At 36.7% G+C, this 27913-nt stretch overlaps 5 protein-coding genes across 5 annotated transcripts; 3 read left to right on the top strand and 2 right to left on the bottom strand.

Moving 5' to 3' along the window:
* Positions 1–6386: 6386 nt before the first annotated feature.
* Positions 6387–10038, bottom strand: LOC135652626 (ran-binding protein 1 homolog a-like). The gene is made up of 4 exons (XM_065173711.1): positions 9817–10038; positions 9588–9739; positions 9381–9506; positions 6387–6869 (listed from the first exon to the last, which is right to left on the bottom strand). Exons 1-4 carry the CDS (start codon positions 9969–9971, stop codon positions 6661–6663), a joined length of 642 nt encoding a protein of 213 aa, XP_065029783.1. The 5' UTR covers positions 9972–10038; the 3' UTR covers positions 6387–6660.
* A 485-nt stretch (positions 10039–10523) lies between these two features.
* On the top strand, positions 10524–14512 carry LOC135652744 (mitochondrial import inner membrane translocase subunit TIM14-3-like). The gene is made up of 3 exons (XM_065173948.1): positions 10524–10702; positions 12662–12840; positions 14084–14512. The coding sequence occupies exons 1-3, from the start codon at positions 10700–10702 to the stop codon at positions 14238–14240; spliced, it is 339 nt and encodes a 112-aa protein (XP_065030020.1). The 5' UTR covers positions 10524–10699; the 3' UTR covers positions 14241–14512.
* A 693-nt stretch (positions 14513–15205) lies between these two features.
* On the top strand, positions 15206–22464 carry LOC135653042 (protein TONNEAU 1a-like). Its single transcript, XM_065174463.1, has 8 exons — positions 15206–15373; positions 16270–16402; positions 18579–18667; positions 18776–18898; positions 21207–21343; positions 21436–21461; positions 21536–21692; positions 22285–22464. Exons 1-8 carry the CDS (start codon positions 15287–15289, stop codon positions 22334–22336), a joined length of 804 nt encoding a protein of 267 aa, XP_065030535.1. The 5' UTR covers positions 15206–15286; the 3' UTR covers positions 22337–22464.
* Positions 22465–22830: 366 nt separating this feature from the next.
* On the bottom strand, positions 22831–23741 carry LOC135653044 (small ribosomal subunit protein eS27y). Its single transcript, XM_065174465.1, has 4 exons — positions 23622–23741; positions 23430–23531; positions 23302–23330; positions 22831–23197 (listed from the first exon to the last, which is right to left on the bottom strand). Exons 1-4 carry the CDS (start codon positions 23622–23624, stop codon positions 23071–23073), a joined length of 261 nt encoding a protein of 86 aa, XP_065030537.1. The 5' UTR covers positions 23625–23741; the 3' UTR covers positions 22831–23070.
* A 269-nt stretch (positions 23742–24010) lies between these two features.
* On the top strand, positions 24011–26437 carry LOC135653043 (uncharacterized protein At4g14100-like). Its single transcript, XM_065174464.1, has 2 exons — positions 24011–24497; positions 26097–26437. Exons 1-2 carry the CDS (start codon positions 24035–24037, stop codon positions 26279–26281), a joined length of 648 nt encoding a protein of 215 aa, XP_065030536.1. The 5' UTR covers positions 24011–24034; the 3' UTR covers positions 26282–26437.
* The last annotated feature ends 1476 nt before the right edge of the window (positions 26438–27913 follow it).

Genomic DNA, 27913 nt, shown 5'->3' with positions numbered 1-27913 from the left:
CAAATAGGAATCATGCAAAATCCATGTTAATCATAAATATATAAAAAAAAACTTACAACCATGAAAGAGCTCCAAGGTTTAGAGATCCTTTTTTTTCTCAATTTATTTTTTTATTACATTATGTTAGGTTGATAAGTATTTTTAAGAGTCTTAATTATATTTAAACTACTTGAAGCAGTCATAACTAAATTTAAACTCTTTGGTTGATTAAGATTAAGATTAAAATTTAAATTAAAAATTTAATTAGGAAAAGTAGTTCTCGGAGAATTAGGACTTGTTTCTATAAATATATTTTGGGTCTCAAGGTGTTTTGATGTGAGACTAGAGAGAATTGATTGAAAAGTTATTCGGATTTATATAAGATGATATATAAGGGGTTTTAAGTCTGAGTTTGAGCTAATTTAAGGAAGAATAGTTAATTATATTAATTTTTTATATAGTAAAAAAAATTAAAATTAGTTTTCTTTATGGACATAGACATGAAGTTACTGAAATAAGTTACTATCTTGATTTGATTGTCTAATATATTATTTCAATTGGTGATCTCTTGTATTCTTTTGGTTTTAGATTTCTCACTCCAAAAGATAAAAGAAGCACTTGCCTACAACATTTAGTTTAGATGATGGTAAGGAATCCATGTCAAACGAATACGAGGAGGCAATATTAATGGCACATTACAAGTATGATCTCGTAAACATATTGTGTTGTCTTAGTTCCCTCCGACACGTCCCGTCCGTGTCCTGATGCCTAAATCTTTGCCATGTACGTGAAAGGAATCTTGAGCGCCTGTGTCCGTCCATCTTCCACCCGAGGTGAATGCACGGTATCTTGTGGCCGAGGACGAGGACGAGGACGAGGAGGACAACAAATCATCCTTGCACACTCGATCGCAACCATACATGACAACCAAAAACACAAAAAGGAAGGAATGAATGAATGAGGTGAGATCCAAGAACAGCATCTCCCCTAAGCTCAACATATGATTGATTTCAACCACGTTTCTCCAAAGTTAATGCCTTAGCTATTGCTAATCAATTGATGTCCTATAATTTGTCAAAAAAATCACAATTTTTGTAACGTTTACTATGTTTACTCATCAGATTTTGTGGCCAAGAACATAATACTAATTGCAAGATTCGATCAAATCTAATTAGAAAAAACTACTTGCCAAGCCTTGTGTGCCCTATATATATATATATATATATATATATATATATATATATATATATATATATATATATATATATATATATATATATATATATATATATATATATATATATATATATATATATATATATATATATATATATATATATATATATATATATATATATGAAGATTTTGAAAAGTTATCCTAAATTTAAGTTGTTTATGTTTTGCTTTTTTCTTGGAGAAAAACTATTAAATAATTCTCAATCATCTTCAAATATTCACTATTTTTCTTTTTGAATATATCAAGCATTATAGGTCATAGATGAAACTCCTGAAAAGAAAAGAAAAGTGATGAATATTGATTTTTAATCACTTGCAAGACTTGATCAAACCTAATTAGAAAAAACTACTTGACAAGCCTTTTGTGCATCCTAAGAAAAAGTATTTTCCTAAGATTTTATATAACTATCCTAAATTTAAGTTGCTTATGTTTTGTTTGTTCCTCGGAGAAAGACGATTAAATAATTCTCAATCATCTTGGGGTATTCACTATGTTTCTTTTTGAATATATCAAGCGTTATAGGTCATAGATGAATCTCCTCAAAGAAAAAGAAACGAAAAAAAAATTGATGAACATTAATTTTTATATACTCGATATTTTAGGGACATGGAACAGTGATGAAGATGCTGGCGCTGCATGTCCCTGTTAAAGAACAAATAATGGAAGACATGAACGAGGGCCATGCCATCCATGGGAACTGTTACTCATGTCAGGTTTCTGGTGATAATAAGCTGAGCCACGTCGAGGAGGGTCATGAAACGATAACAAGAGCTGCTGCTTCCAGCTCTGCCCATGCTTTCAAAGCTGAGACCGATGCATGCATTGATGCAGTGAAGGAGCCAAGGCGTGGAGTTGCTGTGAGGAGGTACAAGCAATAGGATCCATCCTTGTCATGAGTCAGTAGACTTGTACTCGAGATGTCTCCAGTGCCAAGAACACAGACCACGCAAACACAGAGAGAGAGAGAGAGAGATGCATCTTATTTTTCTTTTGCGAATTATCGTAAAAAAAATCCATCCTTTTGGGTTTTTCTTTGAAAATGTTTCTCATATTTAGAATTTTCTCACCATATCATTTTTTTACCCAATATCTGAATTTTTTTTTTCTCTTATTTCCTATCGGACAGTCCATAGGAGGAATCGATCCAATTTTAGTATTTTTACACTATGCCATAGTAGTTTTAATTAAAAAATATATAATATAATATTTTTGTATTATATTATAATTTTTTAATATTACTGAAAATACTATAACATAATGTATGGATAGATTAACCTATAGATTGGTCGATAGGAAAAAGAAGAGACGACAGAGATAATTATAGAATTTTGAAAATGAATGATAATTCCCAAGAAAACCCAAAAGAGGATTTTTTTTTTTTTTAGGAATTCATCCTTTTTATCTGTTTGAGTGAGAAAAAAAGTAAATTAATTTGTTTGAAACTTGAAAGACCCATTTTGATTCTTGATGTCAACAAGATGTCACTCCATACTCATCTAATGAGTACACAAATAATGAAGCCTGATAACAATCAAGATCTCCTGTGATAACAACCTCGACAACAGTCAAGATCTTCTTAACTACATGATGAGATATCGTAAATCTATTGAGGAAAGTAATTCTCCCTTCCAAACATGTATAAATATGGAGTATTGTATATTGTTTCAATCAATTTAGTCTTCTTCTTTATTTTTCTGGATAACATATTTCTACAATACATAGGGGAAGAAAATAAAAATACATACCACAAAATACAAGCATCGAAGAAGTAGAAGAACAGTAAATATAAATGGTTAAGAATCGAGACTCCATCATGAAATGGATTCGATTCGTTTGTTGCTTGACAATATTTATTTGTAATGCTACCATTTGGAAGAGTAAGATAATATGATCATATATGCTCCCATTATTTCTAATTTGATACCATTTAGAGGTATAAAGAGGTGCATGCAATGGTTTCTGTGGGCTTACATTTGAGGCCCACACTACATGTTGTGTGCCATTTTAGGCCCATTTGGTATCGTTTAGTTGGGTTTTGATATGGCCTTATGTATTTAAATTGTTAGTCCAGTGGGGGACTCCATGAGTGAGCTCAGCTCTCGGGTGGAGCTCTTGTGAAGTTGGAAGTTGAAGAACCGCAACTCTCCTTGAGATCCTTTCGTAATGGACAATACATTTGAGTTTCCAATCTGTCGAGTCCTATTTGAATTGCTTGTTGGATTGTGAGAACCAGAGAGTTTGGTGTTGTCTTGTTCCTATTATGATTTATCCTTGAGAGAGAGAGAGAGAGAGAGAGAAGGCAGCATAAATTAGTCGGTCCGTCCATCCATCCATGGAAGTGGAGAACATCTTCACATTTTCTGAAGACAAAAGAAAGCAGATCAAAGCTCGCACCGAGTCCATCGATGACAACCTCTTTGTCATCTTACAAGCTCATTTCTTATTTCATTGACACTGTCCTGAGCTGAATCCACACGAGAACATAGTATTGCAGAACCTACCGATTCCCTTTGACTCGAAAGATGTGCTGCTTCTAACATAGAACCATCTGCATGACAGTGTTAGCTGGCTCCACCTGGGCCCCGTCGGATACGTCTGGTGTGCAGGCAAGGGAGGAAGACGGAAGAGAGGCAGAGAGTAAAGAGGATCACCAGAACCAGCAACATGATCACTCCCTCGAGCATGTAGCTTCTGTCATCTGTCAAACTCACTCTGAACCCCAGCTGAATGGGAGGCAGCTCGGAGACTCTGGCCATGAGGCATCCAGATCTTCCTCCTCTCCCTTCGCCGATCTTAAATCCCACTTCCTTCTCTTTACCCGATTGCTCAGTGTTACGATGGAGCTGAACTTTAAACCAGATGCACGGACATGGCAATTCAGAAGGACCACAATAATGCAGAAGGTGCCAAGCTTCGTAGAAGGAAGACTCGGTAGCTTTCTCCATGTCACGTCTCTCCAGTTTATGCATGGGGCACTGTGACTTTATTTCAGACAATAGTAAGTGACTTGAGATTGGAGCTTACGGATTGAGGACACAACTCAGACACCACATTCACTGCTGTAGTTCACATGTCGACAAGATGACACTTCCAAGTCCGTCCGTCGTAGGCTGCCCCACTCCATGATGAAGAATTGCCAGTTGTTTGCTTGTGAACTCTTCGAACTGAGAGATCGAATAATAGAAAGGGCTCATCTCTCTCTCTCTCTCTCTCTCTCTCTCTCTTATTTTATTTTTTAATATTTTTTCTCCCTACAAGTTATTATTTGCCTGAAAGAGGGTATATTCATTATGAGAAGAAAAGTAAAAAAAAAAAAGAAGAATAATCCATATTACTAAGAATTAATTTAACAATTTAAATTTTGAATTGCATTGGTATCCGTACAAAAATTCCAATCTCAGCTCCTATTGGAGTTTGGTCATTCCATAGTAAAGGAAATTAATGAACCATGTGAAGAAATTAGCAAATTATAAGTAGATTACAATCCTATTTATCTCTTAAGAATATAATATGTGTAAAATTATTAGAAACTAACAAATTGTAATATGCTATGACCTATTGAAATTGTATGATAAAAACTATCATATTGTAATTTACTCATAATTTCATTAAATTATGTCATATTAAAAAGTATACATATTGGATAGAGTTTCGACTTATAAAATACCAGGTTTAGTGACTAGGTCTTGAATCTTGGGGCTAATTATAGATTACCCCTTGTAGTTAGGTGTCTTTTCATCATGATCCTTAAACTTAAAAAATATATATTAAAATCTCTATAATTATAAAAGTAAAATATTTAACCCCATATACCCTAATGTCATCGACTTTATCAATGGAAGATATAACACGTGATAATACTTAGATATAACACGTGATAATACTTAGAGCTGCAAGTGGCTATTGTGGTGGTGATTGATGAGAATAACTATGCGGTTGACCTTGTCAATATTGAGTTGAGCATCGATAACCGAGGTGGGGGTGACAACTATGGTAGTGGTGGAGCTCGAGAGACTCATATAGTTTTTTTGTAGGGAAGGAGAAGGAAGAAAAAGGGGAGTCATGGTAGAATGTGAGTTAAAGGAAGAGGAGGAATAGGATAAAGACGATGGTCGCTCTGCATTGTCCTGCAACTATGTCGGCAAGAGATGAGGCAAAGGCCTTACGTCTCACCGACGCAGATACAGAGCATTGCTGGAAAAGAAAGAGGAGGGAGAGCGAGACGTTGAGGGTGTCTCGATTGACGTCCACCACCGATCAAACCTTGGAATGTCTAGTTGAATGAGCCCGCAAGAGCTTTGCTGGTTGTTGCCCGTCGCGCACCTTTAGTTTGCAATATGCACCAATTCCATGACTGCCTCCTTCCGCTCCTCCTCTTTTGTTGTCATTGCTATGGGTCCACAATAATGGTGACATGATCCAATGGTAGGGCAGTGGTTTCTGGCTGAAGACCTATCGGGTCTATAGTAGAGGTGGCTCCAGGTAGTAGATCGAGATTATCGATGGTGGCTTGCTCGACGAGGTTGACACAATAGATGGGCCAAGTTATGTGGGAGAAGAGCAAGACATCAGTATCGTCCAAATGAAAAGCGTGATTGCAACGAGGAAGGAGATGAAGCTCATTGTCGTCCTTGAACTCACTGAGGCACACCACACACTTAAGCTCTTACTATCATCGAGAGCGGGCTACATCGCTTGTGACGCAATGACTCCACTATCTATCATCATCTTAATAGTCGACTAAAAAATTTTAATTATGACATAACAAAAGAAAATATAATCGAAACATTAAAACTACCTTTTTTATCTATCATTTTTATACCATTTCTATGCCTATCAATAAAACCAATAATACTAAGATAAAAAAATAAAATATTTTTATTTTTAATCTTTACAAAATTTAATATAAATTTAATTTTTAATATTAAATTTAATTTTAATATATTAGATTTTAATATAAATTTTTTTAGGATAGAGATACTGAAAAGATCAAAGATAATATATAGTTAGCCCAAAATCTTAGTTCAATTTTGCCGTGGCAAAGTCAACTTAGATAGCTTGAGCCAATAATAGTGATGCATAACGCAAAGCAGCACCCAGAAATTGCCGGAGACCTTCCACCACCATTGCCACTGTGCATATATACAATGTCGATGTGGTATCAGTAGTATGACAAACAATCAATGCGATGACATCAATATTCAAACAATGTGCACTGACACGACGATTAAAACAACCAATGAATCACTCAACAGGCATGTCACAAAGCCATGTGGAAGACACTGACCACGGTTTATCTCAGTTTGATCTATGCAAATCTAGCTCGGTCCCTTGAGATATTGAAGTAAATTTTTGGTTAACATGCAAAATTTATAATTTAACCCAGTATAACCATCATATTTTTGATAAATGGACACCCTTCAGTCCTTGGCTTTTGTAAGTTCCTAAGCTTTGGTTTCTGCCTCTGACTTCTCATCTTCTGCCTTGACATAAGCAGCAGCAGGGGGAACTGCAGCCTCATCCGTTTTTTTCTCGTCTACACTCAATTTGCCCAAGAGTCCAGCAGCATCTGAGGCATCCTTGCTCTCTTTCTCAACATGCTTTCCGTCAGACTCCGTGATGTCTTCCACCGTCTCAATGAATTTCTTGCAGTCTGTAACGTTAAGATCAAGTCACAAGTCAAAACAGTGTCAAATACATCATTTGAATTATCTCAAAACACATGCCCAAAAGGCAACACCCAGTAAAGAAACAAAGACAAGGACTGATAATCAAACAAAGATTGAGGGATGCTTGAGCTGACAATCAAGCAAAGATTAAACGCTCAATCCTCCTTTTAATGACCATAACTTGAAAAGAGTGCTACATGCTCCTCCAGTTTAACCTCCCAAAATTTCTCCTTTTGAATCTTGGGAAAGATTGAAAACCTTGCTCTAAGGTATGAAACTTCTTGAAGTTGTGGTCACAGAACCGAGATAAATTGTCTTCACATAATTTCATCAGTCTACGATACCAAGGGGACATCTCTTGCACACCTGATGCTTCCTCAAAACATATTATTTCATAAATATTTTTTAAAAAATAACTGCTTGTGCACAATTCCTGGGGAATACTTTGTTCATACTTTTTCAATTGTCTTCCTACTGTAGATTATATTAATTTATAACTAGATAATATGCTGTATTAAGCATCAGACATACTTGCAGCCAGAATAATTAATGAAATTGATAAACATTTTGTTAATTATGAAACATTAGTAGCGTATTATACATTTTATGCATAAACATCAGGCAGTACTTGTGTTTCGTAGCCTAAAGAGAACATTGATCGCATTGCTACATAAAAATTTGATCCTTTGAGAATGACAGAAACATGCACAAGAAGTAGCTGGAGAACTTCATAAGAGAGCTTCTAACATTTTCACACACTAGAAAATAGGCAGTCCTACACCATAAGATTTAGCTAGCACGAAAGACTGTGGATAACATGCCAAAGAAAAATCAACTGAATCAAATCCCTCAGTTGCACCCATCTAAAACCCAATAATCTATCAAAATACTTAACCTAAAATAAAAAAAAGTCAGACAGAGTCACTATCCTCAATAGAACTCAGAGATAAACTATCTTAAGCAGCCTTCATTCATTCAAATTGCACAAAATGCATACCACAGATAAATGTCAGTGGAGCATGAAAAAAATTGTAGCTTCATTTGTTTCAAAATCCATTTTTGTTTGGAAAGATACTGACTCTCAAATTATCCTTCCTCAGTGTCACAGGGCAGCAAGCAATAGGATCTCAATCATTGTACTAATAAAAAAAATCAAATTGGCATTCCAAATATTTATACAGGAAATCCTCCCATATCATTCAGCTCTGACTTCAACCATCAATCTAAAATATACCTTTCAAATGAAAACTATCTTAACAAATATCCTTAAACATAAAAGTTAAGTCACCAACATCATATCCTTTACAAATAGATATTGATTATTTGGAAGATAATTAATGAGTTTCATCACAATGAAATCTGAAACAAATTCCAAAGAAGGCACAGAAGTCAACTCTGAATTCATGTAGCAAATTTTCTTCTGAGATAATATTTAATATAGGATCCAAGGTTCGCAATACCGTACTATACCGGTGTTTCGATCTGGGCTCGGTATCGGTACGGTACGGTATACCGAGCGGTATACTCAGGTGTGCCGAGTACTGTAGCACTGCTACAATGCTACAGTGCACTCGGATCGGTAACAGTCGGTCCGTGTATTGGTAACCTGTCGGACCGATACGTACCGCCCGTACCGGGCGATACAGTTCAGTACTGCAGACCATGATAGGATCTGCTTTTTAAGATCAATATCTCCCACTGGAAATTCAGTGGTACAACAAGAAGAAACACTATTCTAAAAGAAATGATTTTTCGATGATGACCGTACAAGTTGCATATTAACAAAGGATACATTCTATCACCACCCAATCTAATGGCCTACATCAGAAGATCCATCTATTTTTGGAGTCTTTATCAAGAAACCTCATATTTTCATAGAAAGATATTTAAAGTGCTATAAGATTCATCTTCTAGGCTTACAATAGATATTTGAAGAGCTTACTCTTAAGATAACTGAGTTAACTTCCCATGAAGATCACAAACAAAACAAAGGAAAAAAAGGAGCTTACTATTTAGAACCCCCTTCTTACTATTCACAACCCTCTATTATTCATAATCCCTTAAAAATTAATAAAATAATATTTTATTATTTATAACCCCTCTAATTTCATTTTTACCCTTCTCTTCTTCTCTTTTTTCTTTTCCGCCTGAGCATGCTGCCGCCATCGATTCTCCCTGTCTCCTCTTCCATCTTTAGATTGAAAATTGAGGGCATACATGTCTATTTATGGAGTAACTTAGAAGCATTAAAAATTATTAACATGGAGTTGTCAACAACCAAAAAGGAGTTGTAAATAGCAATCTAAAAAAAAATCAAACTACCTCAAATCTAAGTCATCATTGTACCAGTAAACCTAAGGACGAAATATCGGTGGCTCAGCACAAAACAGGAGCATAGATTAGAACTGTCATCATTCAGTAGTAAAATAAACCTAATCAAGCTTGTAAACAACTACAAAACCATTTGCAATCCAAACAAGATAAAAAATGCTCACTTTCTACAGAACCAAATCGAATGCAGAACATCTCCTCCTTCAATTCCCCATCAGCGAAATCAGCCGCATGCCACACGCACGACTTATCATTCCCAGCGTGCTCCTGAATCTTGATCGATGGAAGAACTGAAATAGCGAAAGCGAAAATTCCAGACCCAATCCAACAAGAGCAAAGAACCAGAAGTCAAGAAGGAGCAAGTGATTCACCTAGATGGTTGGCGCATATCTTGAGGGTCTTAGCCTGGCGCATCACCAGCCGCACCTTGCCCGTCTCGATGTGCTTCAGAAGCTTCACATTCCCCGTGCCCCTCTCCTTCCACTGGTTCCCTTCCTTGTCGAACCGGTACAGCTTCGCCTTTCTGATAGCAAGAGGAATCAACACACGGAATCTCGAAGATAAGCAGAAGAAGGGGCTCCGATACAATCAAATGCTCACAAATCGAGGAGGACGTGCTCTTCCTCCTCGCCGGTGGTGACGGCGACCTCCGAGAGGGTGACGATAGGGGCAATCTGGGCGCCGGTGTCCTCATCCTCGCCGGCGGCAGTAGCCTCCGCAGCGTCCTCCTCGCGGTCGGGGTCGTTGCTCGCCATAGAATTCAGATCGGGAACGGGATGACTGCACGTGCAAACAGAATGAACCGAGAAGAGGGAGGGACATTAGGGTTTATACTTATATAGCCGCTCGGGGATGAGTGGGGCGGAGTCGGTGGGGGAAGACGGAAGAAAGTTACCATTTGAGCGCATAATAGTTTTATGAGTAATCTAGTATATGCCGTTAGTGTGCTATGACAGACGTTCGATTTTGGCGTCTTTTCGAAAAATGGACGGTCAAGATTTACGCACTAAGAAACATCACGAGTTAAATGGAAAGCAATAGGTCTCGCCTCCTTTGTCACGTGCGTTACACGTGAGATAACACTTGAACAGATTACCGACAACATCTGTTTTTTAAATCAATTTGTTTTTAAACCAATCTTTTTGTTGACCGTTTGATCTGTTTTTATCAAGGAAAAATCAAATAATATCGCGTAAATTACAAATATATATTTTATTGGAATCGAGAAATCAAAAGAATTCCAAATAAAAGAAGCCCAAAACAAGCCCAGATGTCAAGAGCAGACCAACAGTAGCCCAAATGATCCTAGCCGTGAATACCTTCAATCGCTTGTTCATCTGAAGCAGGAAGATTCAAAGGTGAAACCCCGCATCGGAGGAAAACCCTAGACGGTACCGATCGCGAAGAAGTTGAGGTGCGGCTCCGGTAGCTTAGATTGTTTGCGAATGCTTAACTCTAGCTTCTTGAGAGATCGTACGTGAAGATGGTAAGTTCCGCGTCGTTTTAGATTTTTGTCGGTCATACTACTCTGTTGGTAGTTGTCATCGGGTCGTTCTTCTTCTCTGCTAATATGTGGAGCTTGTGAGAGTGGATGGCATTAATAATCGTTGCTCGTTTGATCGAATAGTTCATGCTTGTTTGAGGTACCTCACGGAATAACCCATGGAAAGGAACCTCCTTTGTGTTATTGGAGCCTTGCGGACAAAGATGTTCCATATTCCGCGTGGACAAAGATGTTCGTGGAGTAACCCCCATTTCCCTCTTCTATTTTCCTCCCGATCGTTTCGGGTCTTCTTAGTATGATAGGGTTTTGGTTGGTTTTTGTTGTTTCGTGTGAGAATGAGGGTTTATTTGTTTGTTTTTCATCTAATTTCTCTTTGGTTTTGATCAATGGCGTAATGGATTTCTTTCTTTGCTTTGTTCTTTTTGTGCGCGTGGGGTTTGATCGAGTCGTCCGTTTATCTTTTGAGGGATGAGATCACGATACCAAGGTCTCCAGCGGTTGTGAGAATATCTGATTGTAGATTCTGGTCGGATCTCGGGGTACTGGTAGAGCGCATTTATCATCTGATGGATTCATGGAAAATTTGAGCTGCAGCCGCTGTTGCTTCTCAACCGCTGCCGCTGTTGCGTCCTGGATCTCTTGATTGAACCGCCGTTTCTAGGGTTTCCTTGATGACTCGGGTGGAAATGCTAAGCCCTTTTAGAGATCCTTGAGTTGTTTCTCAATCGATGTTGTTATTCTTCTTGGAGCGATTGTTTCTCCTCTTCAATGCCCAATCTCCTCTTTGATACTTACATTGATCTGCTAAACCCGCTGGCCGAGCTCGAGAAGAGGAGGCACAATCTCAAGCGCCTCGTGCAGTCATCCAACTCCGTCATGATAGTTCTGTCCCCACAACAGAGACGTTGTGATATTGTTCTTTTTTCAACTGAACTTATTCCAAATGGTATTTCTCAACAGTTCTTCTGATCATGCTTTTGGGTAGCCAATTATATGAAAGGGAGCTATTTGTGTGGTTTAATTGATTAAGAACACCGTGAGATTAGAGGGATGATAATGCTTGGTCGATAATTAAATGTCAAATTGTTGTCTATTATACAATTACTTGAATCTTTCATATTATAGATTATGTGGAGAAAAATGTCATAGCAAAGGACTTCGGGCACATCAGACTTGTAGTATGTTTCTCTTTTCAAGTCTACAGCTATCCATCTATGGCAAATGTATTAGTCATTGATGCCCTCAAGAAGAGAGAGAGACTATCTTGGTTATGGTGGGCATTATTACTTCATATTTGCAGATAACGGTTGACTATTGGGATGGACTAAAGGAAATAATCTGTGGGAGAAAGTTGAGATGTTGTTGATAATGGTTCTGACTGTTTCTCTTTCTTTATTTCAAACATTTCTGGCTATTGCCAAGTATACAGGCGCATGGATTTCTAAGGATTTTATGATGATTATTATTGAAGCCATGCTAATTCTGTACATGATGATGTGTAGTGATTGACTTAGACAGAGGTGTATGGCTAGTGTCATGATGAACGTTGAAAATGTACTTGCTTGACATTCATCTTTTTTAAGCAACATCTTCATCTAACCTTTTTTTAGCCGAAAAGATAGGTTTGGATTCAATTTTGAAGATTTGAAACAGCAACTTTGTAGGAGGTCCATTTAAGATGCTGATTAAGGAGTTTGACATTGGAAGGATTATCAATAATGAGATTAGACTTCCGTGGATGAGAATTGGATAATTTGTTCATTGTTCTGTGAATAATGCCCCAAATTTTAATATCAGATGAAATATTTTGTGGGCTTTTTTTAATCAATCATGGTGACGACTTGCCAGATAAGGCTAATGCAATATTAATTTAACTCAAATTGTAATGCTGTGTTTTGCAATTTCATTTTATTTGTGTTTCTTTTTGTTGGCTATATGCAGGCTACACCTTTGCTAGCAGGACTTGCAGTCGCTGCAGCTGCACTTGCTGGTAGGTACAGTATCCAGGCTTGGCATGCATACAAGGCACGCCCGGTTGTTCCTCGGATGCGCAAGTTTTATGAAGGTGGGTTCCAGGGTATTATGACCAGGAGGGAAGCTTCTCTTATTCTGGGGGTTAGGTATGCATCATTACTAAGAGATCAATAGTGATTCGGCCCCATATTTTCTGTTATTTACTCTGTTCGAACTTCAAAGATTTTCTCTTTGAATAGAGATATATGATATTGATACCATGCACTATATATGGTCTGTATCTACTGCTGCAGTTATTTGTATAATGCTAAAGTTGAGTGCTGACAATAAAATTTTCTTTGATCTGCTAAGTTGCTAGAGCACTTATAGTTTTTGGATTATTATCTTATTAGAGTCTTGGATGTCTCCTGGGTTTCTATCTATTCTCTTGTGATTTTATCCAACAAAAAGTACCATCGAAAGCCTTAACTTGAAATAAGATGTAAATGTACTTGAAAGATTTTACTTGTTGCAATTGCTAGGAAAGAACTTCGGTGATTTTTAAATATTAGACATATTGCGATTATAAAGATCTTATGCAGGCACATTCCTGCAATTATGAAGGTAATGTGTTCAGTTGCTTGAGCCTGCTACAATTTAGTCTACTAGGAGTTAAAGGATATTTGTTGGTCACACCTTAGAGCACCATGATATGTTGCATGAGGTCATGATAGAGATCATTTCAGCATAAGTTGGTGGTCATGGGACTTGTAACACAAACTGTGCAAATCTTGGTGATGATCATTTTTCTGGGTCTTGGTTGATGGAAGGCAGGTTTGAACCGAAGAGGCCAAATATGTAGGAATATGGGATATGCAAGTTTTATTTAATCTGGCCTGATTGTTGAGTTTGGATGATCAATCAACAAAATCATATAAAATTCTAGAATGTGGAATCATATAAAATTGTTCCTGAATTTCTTGCTTTCTTCTGAAAAGTGTGTATGATCAATCAATGTTTTGTTAGCCTAATATGCCAGGAGATGGAATATTTCAGTATGAACAATTACAATTTTGGATGTAAAAAATTTATAACTTTTCGGATGTTTGTGCTCAACAAGTGATTAGACTTAAATATTCAATTTGAAGGTTTGGCTCCATTTTGAAATATTCAACTTGGAGGCAAGTGATTAGACTTTTATTGAGCAAATTATTTCAACTTGCGTCCAAGTTCAGCTTAAGGTATTCAATTTGTGAAAACAAAGTATGAGATAATTGACTCAGACAGGTTACTTTATCTGTTTGTCTGTTGTGCTTTTGATTTGACCGAAAACTTATGGTCTAATTGTGGTTTTCTTCTTATGTCTTCCAATATCTGAAGGTTTCTTTTCCTTCTTCCTTTCTGAAACAGAGAAAGTGCTCCACCAGACAAAGTTAAAGAAGCACACAGGAAAGTGATGGTTGCCAACCATCCAGATGCAGGAGGAAGCCATTATCTTGCTTCAAAGATTAATGAAGCAAAAGATGTGCTACTCGGGAAGACCAAGGGTGGTGGATCTGCATTTTGATTACCTGCTGAAGGGTGGTGGAAGACCTAGGGTGAGGAAGCCTTCATTTATGGAACTTATCAATGACATGGCAATTATCATGACAAGTCGTGTCTAATTTTTTGGATAATGATATCAATAGCCCCCCTAACATATGACTATTCACATTAATATATCTTTAAAATTTTTGTTAAATTTTGGTTGTAAGTGGCGTGATGTCTAAGGAATTCTTTTGCACATTCTGCAACATAAATATACATGCCTTGGCATGGCGTACGAGTGTTAGTAGCTTAGAGTGCATTGCAATATTCAGCAATTAAATGAATGCACCTCTGGCTGCTCATGAATCAGCTACTGCTTTAGATTTTATATTTGATTACTTACCCAATGATTTAAGTGATAGATTGCTTTGCTGAATTCATAAAACTTTAGTTCGTATGTTTGTCTTCAATGCTCATTCATGTGGACTCTGTTTCTTGAGCTTGTCATGTTTGATGGATTCTTCAATGCTCTATTATTGCTGCTTATGACGCAATCCATTGTTTCCAAAGTTGACATCAACATTGCTATATCAATCATTTTTATTTTTCAAAATATAAAAATAGATTAAATTGTGATAAATAGAAAAAAAAGGGAAAAGATCCGTTCATCCCAATTCTGTATTTTTTTTTTATTAGGTTTGGTGCTTCTTTTATTCATTTAGTTTCTTGTGATGAATGGGTTCAGCGGTCGAAGCGAACCGGCAGATACTGGTTGCTAATTTGATATTAATATTAAGATCTTTACTGGATAAGTTAGGCACACATTGGGATGCTATTAAGGACTAACTCGCCTGTAACTATAATTGTCGTTATTAGCCAACAAGATCGTATTCGCGCTGTCAAGGCTCCAACGACGATACGGCCTTGCAAACGGGCTTTCACCACCGAACACGTATACGTGGGCCACAATAAGACTCTCAAGCCCGTTCAATAGGACGAGAAGCTGTGTCGTGTGTTTCTGAAGAGCAAAGGAGGGTTTACTTCTCAGCTCTGTGGAGGGAGGAGGAGGTGGGTGAGGGCGACAAGATGGACGATTACGCGAGGGAGATGATGGACCTCAAGACTCTCGTCACTCGCACGCTCGAGAAGAAAGGCGTTCTCGCCAAGATTAGGGTAAAATGTTACCCTCCATCTCCATCTTCTATTTTTCTTGCGATCGTTTCAGATCTTCCCAGTATGATAGGGTTTAGGCCGATTTCGGTTGTTTCGCGTGAGAATGAGCGTTTATTTCTTTGTTTTTCTTCTAAATTTGGCCGGCGTTGAGTGGATTTCTTCCTTTGCTTTGTTCTTTTTGTGTGCGGCTGTGGGGTTTGATCGACTCATCCGTTTTCCCTTTGCGGAATGAGATCACGGCGGTAAGGTCTCCAGCGGTTGTGAGAAGATCTGGTTGCAGATTCGCATCGGATCCGTGGGTACCGGTAGAGCGCATTTATCATCTGATACATTGTTGGACATTTTGAGCTGGTACCTCTGTCTTGCATTAGGGGTTTTTTCAAGGGAATATATTTCTGTAGAATTTTCATGCAGTGAACTTGTGGGATCTCTTTTGTGTAGTCGAGGAATTTTGCAAGCCGTTCGGTAAGATTAGGATATGTGTTTTATACTTTGGTTTTCAGCTCATTTACTTGTGTTTATTGTTTTTTTTTATTTCACAGCTCATTTACTTTTGTTTTATACTCGGTAGGATTTTTTTTTATATTCTCATGAAAATTTCGAATAAAAAAAAAGATGTTTCCTACTGCAAACATAAATCTGTTACTAGTATAGTTAGAATTAGTGTTTCATTGTGAATTCGGATAGTTAAAAGGAAAACTGATGTGTGCATTACCAATTTCAAATTTCTAATATTACTAATTGAATTTTTTTGGGCCCTGTCATGTTTTTTTTAACAGATATCTCATTTCTCTGCTGTAGTCTATTTTCTCAAGTTAGTTAGTCAGTTCAGATATACAGTTTTTTTTGTGTGTCTAGCTTGATGTTTTTATGGTTCTTGTTAAATTTTATTTCAGGCTGAGCTTAGAGCAAGTGTATTTGAAGCAATAGAAGAAGAGGATCGCGCTATTCAAAATGATGACAATGTTCCTCCTGCATTATTAGGAAGCTGCAATGACCGTGCAAAGCAACTGCATACTTCTCCTTCAGGTTTCATTTACTGACTGAATCACTCTGTCTATAATTTTTTGGTGTGCTTCAAATTCTTAATCATGTATTTTCTTGAATTCTTTTTTCACTTTGTGTTTGGTAATATGAATTAGACTGCCTCTTGAAGCTTTTTGTAAAAGACTATAGTGGTAACAGCTTATGTGGGTCATTGGAAAAAGAGTATGGAAAAGCATTCATCCAGATTAATTTTGTATCATGCAATTGCAAGCAAGTGTCATTCTTAAGGGTGAATAAATATTTTATTTCTAGTTTTTCTTCTACTCTAGTTATTCAGTAATCACTTCATTTTCCATCTCCAGGTCATGTTTGACTGATGACCTGAAGTGCAACCCGGAAAGTCTTAAATTATCTTTGTTGTTTGGAAATGGTTTCTATGTCTATTTGGAATTGTTTCTTTTGTATGGTCTAAATAAATATCTAAATAAATATGATTAACTTTTGGTGCATAAGTATATTGGCAAAACTAAAGTTCATGTGCAATGTTGGTTAATTTTCATATATTTCAGTCCATCGGGTACATTATTGACACAATCTAGATCAAGCCTTCTCCTATTCAAACTCTGGGGTTAGTTTCTGATTAAGACTATTTTATCAAACTCAGGTCGTTACACAACTGAACCAGCATGAATGATCTTAATTCTGAGGTGAGCCTAGAGGAGCTTAAGTTGAGGTTTGCAGTATGAGATGAACTTGTTTGGCTAAAACTAAATAAAGCTAAGTGAACCTGCTTTTGTTCTTGAGTCGTACCAGAGATAATGTTTTTGTCAAGGTTGAGACCATACCTCAATATAAAAACATAAATATGTCGAGACAATGATTGGCTACAGTACACCCTCATTTTGTAGAAACACTATTCAACAAGGTGCACAAGAACACACTAGAGATACTTTAATATTTACCCCTTTGAGAACAGAATGAGAAGGACAGCAACAACAACAATAATAACAGAATGAGAAGGACAACTAAACCAAAAACAAATAGTTCTGAAACACCTCAAGGAAATTGGAAACCAATAGTAGACATTAATCAAGGTATAGGGGCAGAAAAAAAATAATTTTCAGGTACACGCATATGTGTTTATTATGTATGTATAAATATAACATGACCCACATATACATGTGTATATACATGCATGTAGTTGCATGTTCGCTAGTGAGGTGTGGATGTGTATGTGGACTGTGTCAACTTTCTATGCTGGTATCTGTCTTTCTTTTTTTCTGCCCCTATACATTGATTAATGTCTACCATTGGTTTCCAGTTTCCTTGAGGTGTTTCAGAATTATTTTTTGTTGTTGTTGTTGTTGTTGTCCTTCTCATTCTGTTCTCGAGGGAATAAATATTGAAGTATCTTTAGTGTGTTCTTGTGCACCTTGTTGAATAGTATTTCTACAAAATGAGAACGTACTGTAGCCAATCATTGTCTCGACATATTTATTTTTTTTACATTGGTTTAATTTTCTTAGCAGGTTAGGTACTTAAATTTCTCCTTTTCTGTCTTAATTGATCTGACTTATTTGTAATACCTTTAAAAAATGCTTACAAAGACAATTTGGATTCACTAACAATTAAATTATTTAAGATTTATGTTTATAAAAATTTTCTTCTTAATCCAATTAATGTGTTTAATAACATATGTTGCATTCATTTTCTTGCTTAACAGAATCTTAAGCAGTGTTTCAAAAAATAATATGGTGAGGTTGCATTTATGTGTCATATTACATTGCATAAGCCTATGCTGCCATTACACATGCAGTCAGTCGCATTTGCAGTCATTGCAAGTATGAGAATGCAAGTGAATCTGTAGCCACATGTATTGTTGCTCTCCGAATAAACATGAAATGCGGTCACATGTGGTTTTCTCTTATTGTTACATTGTAATTATTATATTGTTTTTCACCACAAAACCTGGTCCTCAATCTGATGTCATGATTCAAAGAACCCTTATGGTTTCTTATAACTTATTTAAAGATAATTTCTTTAATGGATGAAATAGTAACTCACAGAAACCTGAGGGTGTCCTTAATTGTAATATATTCATCTGACAGGTTTTTCTTGTATCTTAATCCTGTTATCGCCTGTTAATAATCATGATGAAGAAATTGAATACATGGTGATGAGATGGATGATATCATCATGAAATTCTTGTTGCTTGCAGGAAGGTTACTGACAGCACTAATTGGTGAATACTTGGAATGGGCCCAGTTAGGCCACACACTTAAAGTTTATTTGCCAGAGTGTAATTTGGTAATCATGTGAACTTTCCTTTCATATGTTGCTGTTTTTCTGTCTCAAGAAACATCCTATACTGAAATGGTAGATTTACTGTTTTTCTATTATATTCCTGTTTTGCAGCCAAAGGACTTCTGGAGAGATGAATTGAAGGATTTCAGTTCCACAAATCGGTATGATTCAAACAGGAACGGTGAATGTGGCCCATTACTTTTGGACGTTCTTGAAGGATATTTGAAATATGAGGTTTGGTTCCCTTACGTGGCTTTCTTTTCTTGTTTCACTGTGAAGAATATACTCAATGAGATATATAGAAAGATGGTAATTGCAGATCTGTTGGAATCATGATGTACTTGATATTACTCGTATTCTTTTTCAAAAACAATGATATGTTTATTAAGTTCTGACTCTTTTCTTTCTTTTTATTTTTATTTTTTGCTTATTCTCAAAGAGAAATTTTGTTACATTTATCAGATGGAATATCTGTATGTACTATGTTGTGTTGTCCTTTCATCATGATATAATAAATTCAATTGATCAGCACGTTTCAATATGCCTTGATTGAACTCAGTTGTTTTGGTCATCTATCAAGTGTTATTTCTGGCTTCATTGTTGCGGAAACCTTATAGGAGTTGTATGTTAAATATATTTTTAATTTTTTAAAGAGAATATGTAGTAGCTGAAATGACATTAATTTTGTTATAGCCTATATGAACATATGCTAAACTGACCTATAAATGCAATAATCAGAAGTAAAACGGTTAGTATTAGTGGTGTGAGGAGGGATAAAGGAAGATATTTTACTTAAAACTATAAATAAAATTTTAAATTTTCTTAATTTAATTAAAGATGTTGTAAAAAGTCGATGTAGTCAACCTCAAATAGTCAGGACGTTGAGGCTAATTATTGTTCTTGTTGTGAGGTGGCATTAGACTTGATGGATCAAAATCTTGATTTGTACCAAATTTCTTACATCCAATGTTCTGTTTTAAGAAATGTTGTACTACATGAATTTGTGCTTAGTAGATTCAGCAAACTTTTATGAAAAGGAGACTCACCTTTGCATTTGAAAATCAAATAATTACCAACATCGAGTCATTATTATCAAACTGGTAGAATTTAGTTTTAAGTGGCATTTTCTGGCGTAGGTTAATCTTAAGTTGGAGAGGCTGCTCTTTTGACCTAGTTACCTCAAGCAGTTCTCTGAGGCACTATAACTGTTCTTTGTTTTTGAAAAAACAACAATTAAAAATTTAAGTAAATATGTCTTTGGTCCTTGCAAATGTTTATTGATCATTTATTTAAATATCTTTATTTTTTGCCTTTTGGTTCCCGCAGCTTCTTTGCAGTTGGTTTTATAGGATCAGTGCTTCTCTAAACCTTTGATGTGCAATATGCTCCCGTTGTATTATAACTGATTTTATAGCCATTTTCCAATCTGCTGTTCACACTGAGTTCCTCTTCTGATTCCTGTTTACCATGTTTCATTTTAGTTGTTGAACTCGAACAGAGTTATTTTGGCGAACTAAAACACCTTGTAATATAAGACTTTGACTGAAAACAACTGAATTGGTATTTGTATTCTAAAGATTAATATGCAAAAGCAGAAAAGAAAATTAATTTTACACATGAACTTATAATTCTTGAGATTTTGACATAACTATGAACATTTTCTTCTGATTGTTTTTATTCTTCTCTGTGTTTTAGCCTTAAAGTAACCATCAAAACATAATGTGTTAAAAACAGTACACGTTTAATTTTTTAGCTTGTTCAGGTTGATTTCTTTTCATTTTTTGTTTTGTTTTGTTTTGTTTTGTTTATTTTTTGCTCAGGCATCTTAATCAATTTAACCTGCCGTAACTTTGGATCCAGGCAAGAACTAGAATTGAAGTTTCATATCTAGTTCTATATTGGAATAAGATGGAGATCTTAGATTTCCTACATGAACTTATGTTGTATACTTCAAGAAAAATTTCCCCATCCATCTGCAGCTTGCTGGTTGATATCCGATAATGAGTTGATAACCTGCATCCCTCAAAATATAAAAATCTATTGAGGGAAAAAACAATGTCCGATTTGGCCATCTGCAAGGCTGCAAATTGAAAATTTTGAAATTTTAGGATCTTGAAGTTGAATCAAGCCCAGTTCTGTATGTCCTGAGATGCTGTATTAGCAAATAGTATAAAGTATCTTACTGCTGTACCAACATTATTTATTTGGACAAATAAATAACATGCAATTAGTTTTTTGGTGAATACCAACTGTAATCCAACATGTTTCTGAATTTGGTACCCTACTGGAATATCAATCTTGCTATTATCTTATCATGGTCATTGCATGTTCTCCATGCCCTTCTCTTTTGTTAATGTGTTTTTAGTGTTTGAATGTCAAAGTGTGAGAATAGAGATGCAACTACAGGTTTCTGAATAAACTCTGGTTCAGTGGATAAAGTCTCCTTTCTACTGGGTTTTATCATTAATACTGGAAATGAGTATTTTATTTAGAGTTTATCTGAATGTTTTCTTGCTTAGCTCTGTGTCTTGTTGTTGCACAGAATTTGACTCAAAATAGGGTGGCCGGAGGGAGACTAATTGATTCAGATACAATTTCAGTATCTAGTGTAGAGGCCAGAAATGTCAGAAGGCCATCGTCATCATCTGCTGCTCCTGGAGGCTTACCATCATTGGGCAGGTTACTTTTGTCATCTGCTTTATTTTTTATATTTTCAGTTAATTTCTATTTTGGAACCTTCCTAATGCATATTTCATCATGGTTGATGCTAGGCCGGTCCCTCGTATCCAGACATCAGGTGGCTAAAATATTTTTCTTATCTTTATGCTGTCATTTTGCTGCTTACTTTTGTCTTGCATTTTACCTTTCCAGAACGAAAGTCAAGTTCCTCGGTTCCCATGAATAGGAAGGATGATTATATGTGGAAATATGATGTTGATGAGGTCTCAGAGGATGTAATTCGAGCTGCGAATGCATTAGAAAACATTCAGCTTGACAGAAAAGCACGAAATTTGACATCATCTTGGAGGTTTGTGCTCTTAACATTTCCTTTCTCATAACATTTGTAAGAATCCAGATTGTAGCCTTGTTGAACATTTCCAACTTGATGTCATAAATTTCTTGGATTTATTCTGTTTTCAAAATTATTAATGTCCCATGGCATGGAACTCTCTTTGCAGCAGTATGCAGTCAACTGCCCGCTAAGTATTTTCTTTAGTTGCTTTGAGTTCATATTTGTGCATTCACTGCAACCTTCTTAGTGAGTATTCCAACATATTGGTGTCACTTGTTTCTCCTCGATTAGTTAAATTGAAATGCCTAGTCAGTTTGACAACAAAGAAAGAACAGCCTTTCTTGTTTAGCTTCATTCCATTTCTGATTCGACTAATTGGAAAAGGACCTCATGGTGTATAACGTTACAATAGCAGCAGTAAATTGCTGAAACTGGTATTGGACTGAGATTTAAGTCCTTGGTTACGCCCATCATTATCATTTCGAAGACCATCTCCAAGATTTCCTTGTAACTGTAGATTTTATTTGTCAGTGTCATACATTTGGGTCGAACATTTTTTGGATCTTCCAGTAGCTATTATTAAGACATGCCCTTGTTGTTCATGCAGGCATGCAAGTGATGGGACAATGGAGGACGATGGCATGGTCGATCATCACTAGTATGATCTACTGAAGTATTTGTATCTTTGTAGCTTGTTTCATTCCCATTTGCGCACCACTTACGTTAAATGTATGGAAGTTGTAGACCGTGATTTAATTTTGTTCTCCTTTTCCTGGCTTGGAATCTTCGAATGGTTGTCGTTGGTATCCCTTCCCTGCACCTTGTAGTGGCATCTATGTTTTGCTGTATCATGTAGGACCTGCTACGCTTGTGTTTCAAATGTCGGTATTGTGTGTGGGTTTCATTTGGTATAAGCAGTCTGCTTTAGACGTGGGGACGTGCCGTATTAAATTTGTTCTATTGATCTGTTGGATCATATAATGTGGCCTTTCAACAGATAGATATTGGTGAAACTAAATCTTTTTAACTGTGAGGATTTGAAACGAGCAAATTTCTATCAAATCATCCTTGCAGAAACGAGTTAAAAAGCATTTTACTTTTGGATATCTTGTAAAATGAGACACCATTAACGAATGGTCAGATAAAGATGATCTGAATCATTAATGAATCATCAAAGCTGATTCGTTTAAACCATTTATAAATGGTTGAATAAAGATGATTCTGGTAAAATCCCTTCCAAGCAGAAGATTTACCAACGCGTCATTATAGAACATGGAGTCTTAATCAAAATCACTAATCTACAAGCATCATATAAAATCAAAAACTCAGCACCACCTAAACCCTAAGTTCAACCTCATGTACTATGCAGAACAGGGTAAGGATCACAGCATGATCAATCCCCCTTTCGCCTGAAGGAGCATCCCTCGGTGAGCTTGGCCTTCCCCCCGGTGGGCTGACAGAGAACGGTCTGGCAATTGCCGCACACCACGACGGTCTGCGAGTGGCTGAACACCGTAGTTCTGTAAGACACAGCAATGGGAGAACGTTACAGGGCACGCAAATCATACAGGATGAAGTACAGATCGAAGCCTGAAGCAACCTAATCCGAGGAACAAGATCTTACATGTTGAAGCAACCCTGACACTTTACGTCCTATGATTTCAAAGCCAGCAGAGACATGATTAGATTTCCGGAGAGGACGAAAGAAACAAAAAGTTCAGAGCTTTCATGGATACGAGAGAGCGGAACTACCATGAAAAAGGAATTGGGTGACTGCACGAGGCGCTTGAGCTTGTGCTTCCTCTTCTCGAGCTCGGCCGGGGGGTTCAGCAGATCGATGTCGTTCGGGAGAACCTGATAAAACAGTAAGCGTGAAGGATCGCTCCAAAGAAGAAAAAGAAAAACGATCGAGAAGCAACGTGAAGGATCTCTAAAAGGGCTTACCATCTCGGTGGAAGCACGACGGGAGCTCAAGAAAATCCTAGAAACGGCGGTTCAGGCAAGAGACGGAGGCGTAACAGCGGCAGCGAAAGGAGAGGGGAAACCCTAGATCGAACGAATTTATATAGGACAGTTAGGTAAATATCGACCGTTGGATCGAATTGTAGATCACGCATGCCTTGTAAAAACCGCAGGTAAGTACGATTAATAACAGTTAACTAGAGTTAATCTGATGGACGGGCATATATGTCATTTTGCTTTTAATATTTAATTATATTTTTCGGATATCCATTTAACTCGGGCAAGATTGGGTTTGGACTCGCATATTTATCGGTCCGTTTGGTCCTGGTTCGACCCGACCTAACCCAACTCTATAAGCCACCCCCACAAGGACCAAGAGCACACACGTCCTTGTCATGGCTCAAGATCTCATCCGAGTACTCCTGTTCCTCCACCTCTCATTCCTCTGTTCGGCCTCCGCGGCCGTCGGCGACCCGACGCCCGCGCCATGGCCGCACCAGTTCCACGCCGTCCTCTTCATGAACTACAGCGGTGCGCTGTCTCTGATCGACCTCTGGTACGACTGGCCCGGCGGACGCAACTTCAACATCATTCGCGACCAGCTCGACGGCCCGCCCTTTTACGACCTCGAGTGGAACAATGGCACCTCGTTCTTTTACACCCTCGACTCCCCGCGCTCCTGCCGCTCCGTCCAGGTCGGGGTCGGCATCCTCCGCCCCAACTGGCTCGACGGCGCCACCTACCTCGGTCAACAGACCGTCGACGGCTTCCTCTGCAACGTGTGGACCAAGGCTGACTTCATCTGGTACTACGAGGACGTCGTCACCAAGCGCCCCGTCCACTGGGTCTTCTACACAGGTGCTACATTCATCCTGAAGATGCTATCGTAATCTATTCTGTTATTGATCCCTATTTGATAGACCTCAGCCCTAGAAAAGTTGGGATTTGCAATAGTCTATACAAAATTATGTGTTTTTCTAATAATTGTGCTGGAATCCTATGAAGTTGACTGAGACTTCAATCAATCAATAATTGTGATTCCAAAGCGAAGATATTAAACATGTGCTGCAGTGTTTAAAACCCCTATAACCACGATTCAAATGATTTTGCTCTTTTTTGGATTTTGATCAAACTAACATTCACGCAAATGTTGGAGATCATGTTTCAAAAGAACCGATCTTCTATTTGAGCTTAAATGATTAATTTGGGGATATAAGATTGAAGCCTCAAACCTTTTGGGGGGATTCTAGCTTCACTCCAATTCCTAGTGTTGCCTATAAGCTTATATATTCTTGTCCTGGGCTTCGTTCGTCCATACCTGTGTTTAATTCTCTAATTTCTTGCTTTCAGATTCAGAAACTTCTTGCTTTGGGTCACATTTCATGAATTTAATTCTCAAACCCTTTTTTGATAGCATATTAATTCTTAGCAGAATAAATCATTTACTAGAAGTTGTTTTTTCAAACTGTACTTGTGCTTTATAGTGTAAGAGATTGATCAATCTGGACAGTGAGAAGCATAATATTTGTATTCTTTTTAAGATAAATTTATTCTGTTATTATCTTTTGTCTTGGACAAATCCACTTATGGAAATTGGGAGTAATAAGAATATAACATATGATAAGCTTGTTCTTGCTGTGGGCTTCATTTATAATTTCTTTTTTTTCCCTCTTATCTCTTGTTTTTGGATTTAGCTTCTTGCTGGCAATCTTGTTTTATAATTTCATAGCCTGGCCCTTCTCTTGTAGCAGATTAAAATCTCAGGATTATGGATCAACAATCCATAATCAGAAGCTTCTTTATCAGATTGTGTTGCTGCTTTGTACTTTGAGGGATTGTTCGGAACTGCTATAAGCAAAGTATTAGTCATAGTTTCTCCAATTCTTCTTCTTTCAGCGTCTAAGGTCTCTGCTTATTCGTTTTCCTAGTAAAGTTCTGTATTTTCATTATCTCCTATGTTTTCATGTCAATGCATGGAGGGAAAGAATCAATGTGCCAATTTTCTTCTTTTACATTTTGCCTGGTACTAGGTTTGAATAATACCATGTTACTTCTTAATTTGCTTATGTTTCATTGCAAAATTTACTCATGGTTTTCTCAAATCTTACCTCATCATCAATCTTATTAAGTCCTAATGTCATCACTTTTAAATATCATATTTTATTTTATTCTTTCTTTTTCCCTTTTTATCCCGATCAATGTATATATATTTTGTCCTTGGCAAAATGTTGTCCTACTCTTGAATTTTGCTTCATCTTTAACCTTCATAATGTCCTTTTCTTGCACTAGGTTAATGATCATGAGGACTAAAAATTTTTGTTCCACTATCGGCGCTCATCTAGTTCCCTTCAGTTATCTATTACTCATCCTCTGAAAGTTTACGCATATCTGCACCTTTCTGTGCTTATTCTCTTTTATATAATATAGGACGGCTGATACATTTGATATTGTTTTCAGGAAGAGCTGCTCATGTAATGATATATGAGGAGGGAGCAGTTCTCGAGGATGCTAAATGGCAGGCCCCTGTGTATTGCTTTCAGAAGGGGAAGGAAGAGAGCCTAGAACATCAACATATCAATTACGATGCCGTTCATCAGATTGTAGACCAGAAGATGTCTTTGGGAGTTCTACATGGACTTTGAATTCTATGTTATGATGATGCTGTTACCGGTGTGTGGTTCCATGGGGTTGAATTAATTTAGATAAAACTATTTTGTCATTTAGGGATTTTGCTTGTCATATGTTGATGATGCAGGGAGAAACTTATCTCTCTATCTAGGCGCCTGCTTTTGTTGTCACGACGTGGTTTCTTCTTAGTCTTCTGTTGCAATTGCTCAGCTCAAACTATTTGTAAATCAAGCTTTTGCATTCAGATTTACCTTAAACACATAATGTTGAGATCCTTATATATACTTTCTATGTTGTAGAATGTATATATAAATAACCCAATGATGATAAATTGATTTGGTCACCTCATTCAGTAAGAACTGCTAGGGCTCAAATTGCTTGTCAATTTCTTAATGAGGAAAATACTAAGAGAAATGTCAGATGGGCTGGCTGGAAGATGATTTGGAATCTAAATGTGGTTCCACAAGTGAGTTTTTTCTCTTTGAAAATTAATTTGGAGTAGGTTGCCTACTGCAGATTGATTCTCTATATTCAGCAGTACTCAATCTATCCCTTCTACATTTGCAAGATGTTTTGTGACTTGTTATCTCACATCTTTGTTTTCTTTTAATGTTTTACCATTGTTAATATCAATCATGTTTTCAAACACCATTCCAACTAATAAAGAGGTGAGTGGATTAATGGATGAATTTGGCAAGGATTTCAACTTATTGCTATTGCTACATTAAAATGACCATTATATTTACATCATAGATAAAGAGAAGCTGAAATGTATCACTTAATGTATTTTCTGTATCCTTCATGAAGTGTACAATTTAGGAAAATGCTCTGTTTTCTAAATTATGGTTCAACGAATCATATCTCATAATACTTGATGTTTTTCCATCACATAATACTAAATCCAAAACTAGTGTTGGGCAAATCTCATGAGATCAAAAAGGTTCAATTTAATGACTTCTCTTTGATGTCATCACTCACAAATGAGGACTGAGAATTCCTAAGCAAAGTGCTACTTCCAAATGTCCACAATGACAATATAGCATAGTTGTCAAGCTTCTAATCTCAACTCTTTTTTCATCAGATTATTAATGGTTTCCAAGCTATCTGTCTTCATATGTTTTCTGTCACCTCATCCTTTGAACTGGGTCTAAACATTGATGATAATTCGGTAACTTCTTTGGTCGCTTGAATGCAGTGTTTGCTTGTAGAGAATTCACTGAGCAACGACTCAATGATTGAGGTTTGTATAATCATTAAAAATATTTAAGGTTGGATCTCGGTACAATGATAAGATTGTTCTTTTACGATAGAAAATATCAAAGTCTAAGTCACAAAAATATCAAAGGCAGATTGATCCTTCTCAGATTTTACATTAATAGGAGCCTCATATATTGGATATATATTTTTTATAATTATTAAAAATAATTTTCACTAATAACGATCCAATTAAAAAAGGTCTCACCAATAATCTTGTAAAATATATTTAAAAATAGTCCAATTTGCCTCTCAAGCAAATTGTTTATTAACAAATTTCAATAGATGTGCATTGGCTTATAAATGACATTTTGAGAGACTGTCCACATATAGCTGAAAAGAAAGAAAGCCAATTCCCTGACAAGATTCGTTAGAACCCAACATGCTAAATG

This window comes from Musa acuminata, chromosome BXJ3-11, assembly GCF_036884655.1.
Source record: "Musa acuminata AAA Group cultivar baxijiao chromosome BXJ3-11, Cavendish_Baxijiao_AAA, whole genome shotgun sequence".
In the NCBI taxonomy this organism is placed as follows: domain Eukaryota; kingdom Viridiplantae; phylum Streptophyta; class Magnoliopsida; order Zingiberales; family Musaceae; genus Musa; species Musa acuminata.
Note: the sequence above shows the minus strand (reverse complement) of the source record. Positions and strands in the feature narration are given on the sequence as shown.

Excerpts from the sequence above, each read along its gene's own strand:
- LOC135652626 (XM_065173711.1), bottom strand. The coding sequence starts at position 9,971 with ATGGCGAGCAACGACCCCGACCGCGAGGAGGACGCTGCGGAGGCTACT. Across the intron at positions 9,740-9,816 it reads GAGCACGTCCTCCTCGATTT|AAAGGCGAAGCTGTACCGGT; the intron begins GTGAGCATTTGA and ends TCTTGCTATCAG. Across the intron at positions 6,870-9,380 it reads TCGATTTGGTTCTGTAGAAA|ACTGCAAGAAATTCATTGAG; the intron begins GTGAGCATTTTT and ends TTAACGTTACAG.
- LOC135652744 (XM_065173948.1), top strand. Across the intron at positions 12,841-14,083 it reads TCTCTTATTCTGGGGGTTAG|AGAAAGTGCTCCACCAGACA; the intron begins GTATGCATCATT and ends TTTCTGAAACAG.
- LOC135653042 (XM_065174463.1), top strand. The coding sequence starts at position 15,287 with ATGGACGATTACGCGAGGGAGATGATGGACCTCAAGACTCTCGTCACT. Across the intron at positions 16,403-18,578 it reads ACTGCATACTTCTCCTTCAG|GAAGGTTACTGACAGCACTA; the intron begins GTTTCATTTACT and ends TGTTGCTTGCAG. Across the intron at positions 21,344-21,435 it reads GGCTTACCATCATTGGGCAG|GCCGGTCCCTCGTATCCAGA; the intron begins GTTACTTTTGTC and ends GGTTGATGCTAG.
- LOC135653043 (XM_065174464.1), top strand. The coding sequence starts at position 24,035 with ATGGCTCAAGATCTCATCCGAGTACTCCTGTTCCTCCACCTCTCATTC. Across the intron at positions 24,498-26,096 it reads CCACTGGGTCTTCTACACAG|GAAGAGCTGCTCATGTAATG; the intron begins GTGCTACATTCA and ends TATTGTTTTCAG.
- LOC135653044 (XM_065174465.1), bottom strand. Across the intron at positions 23,331-23,429 it reads CACCCAATTCCTTTTTCATG|GACGTAAAGTGTCAGGGTTG; the intron begins GTAGTTCCGCTC and ends TTGAAATCATAG. Across the intron at positions 23,198-23,301 it reads TGTCAGGGTTGCTTCAACAT|AACTACGGTGTTCAGCCACT; the intron begins GTAAGATCTTGT and ends TGTGTCTTACAG.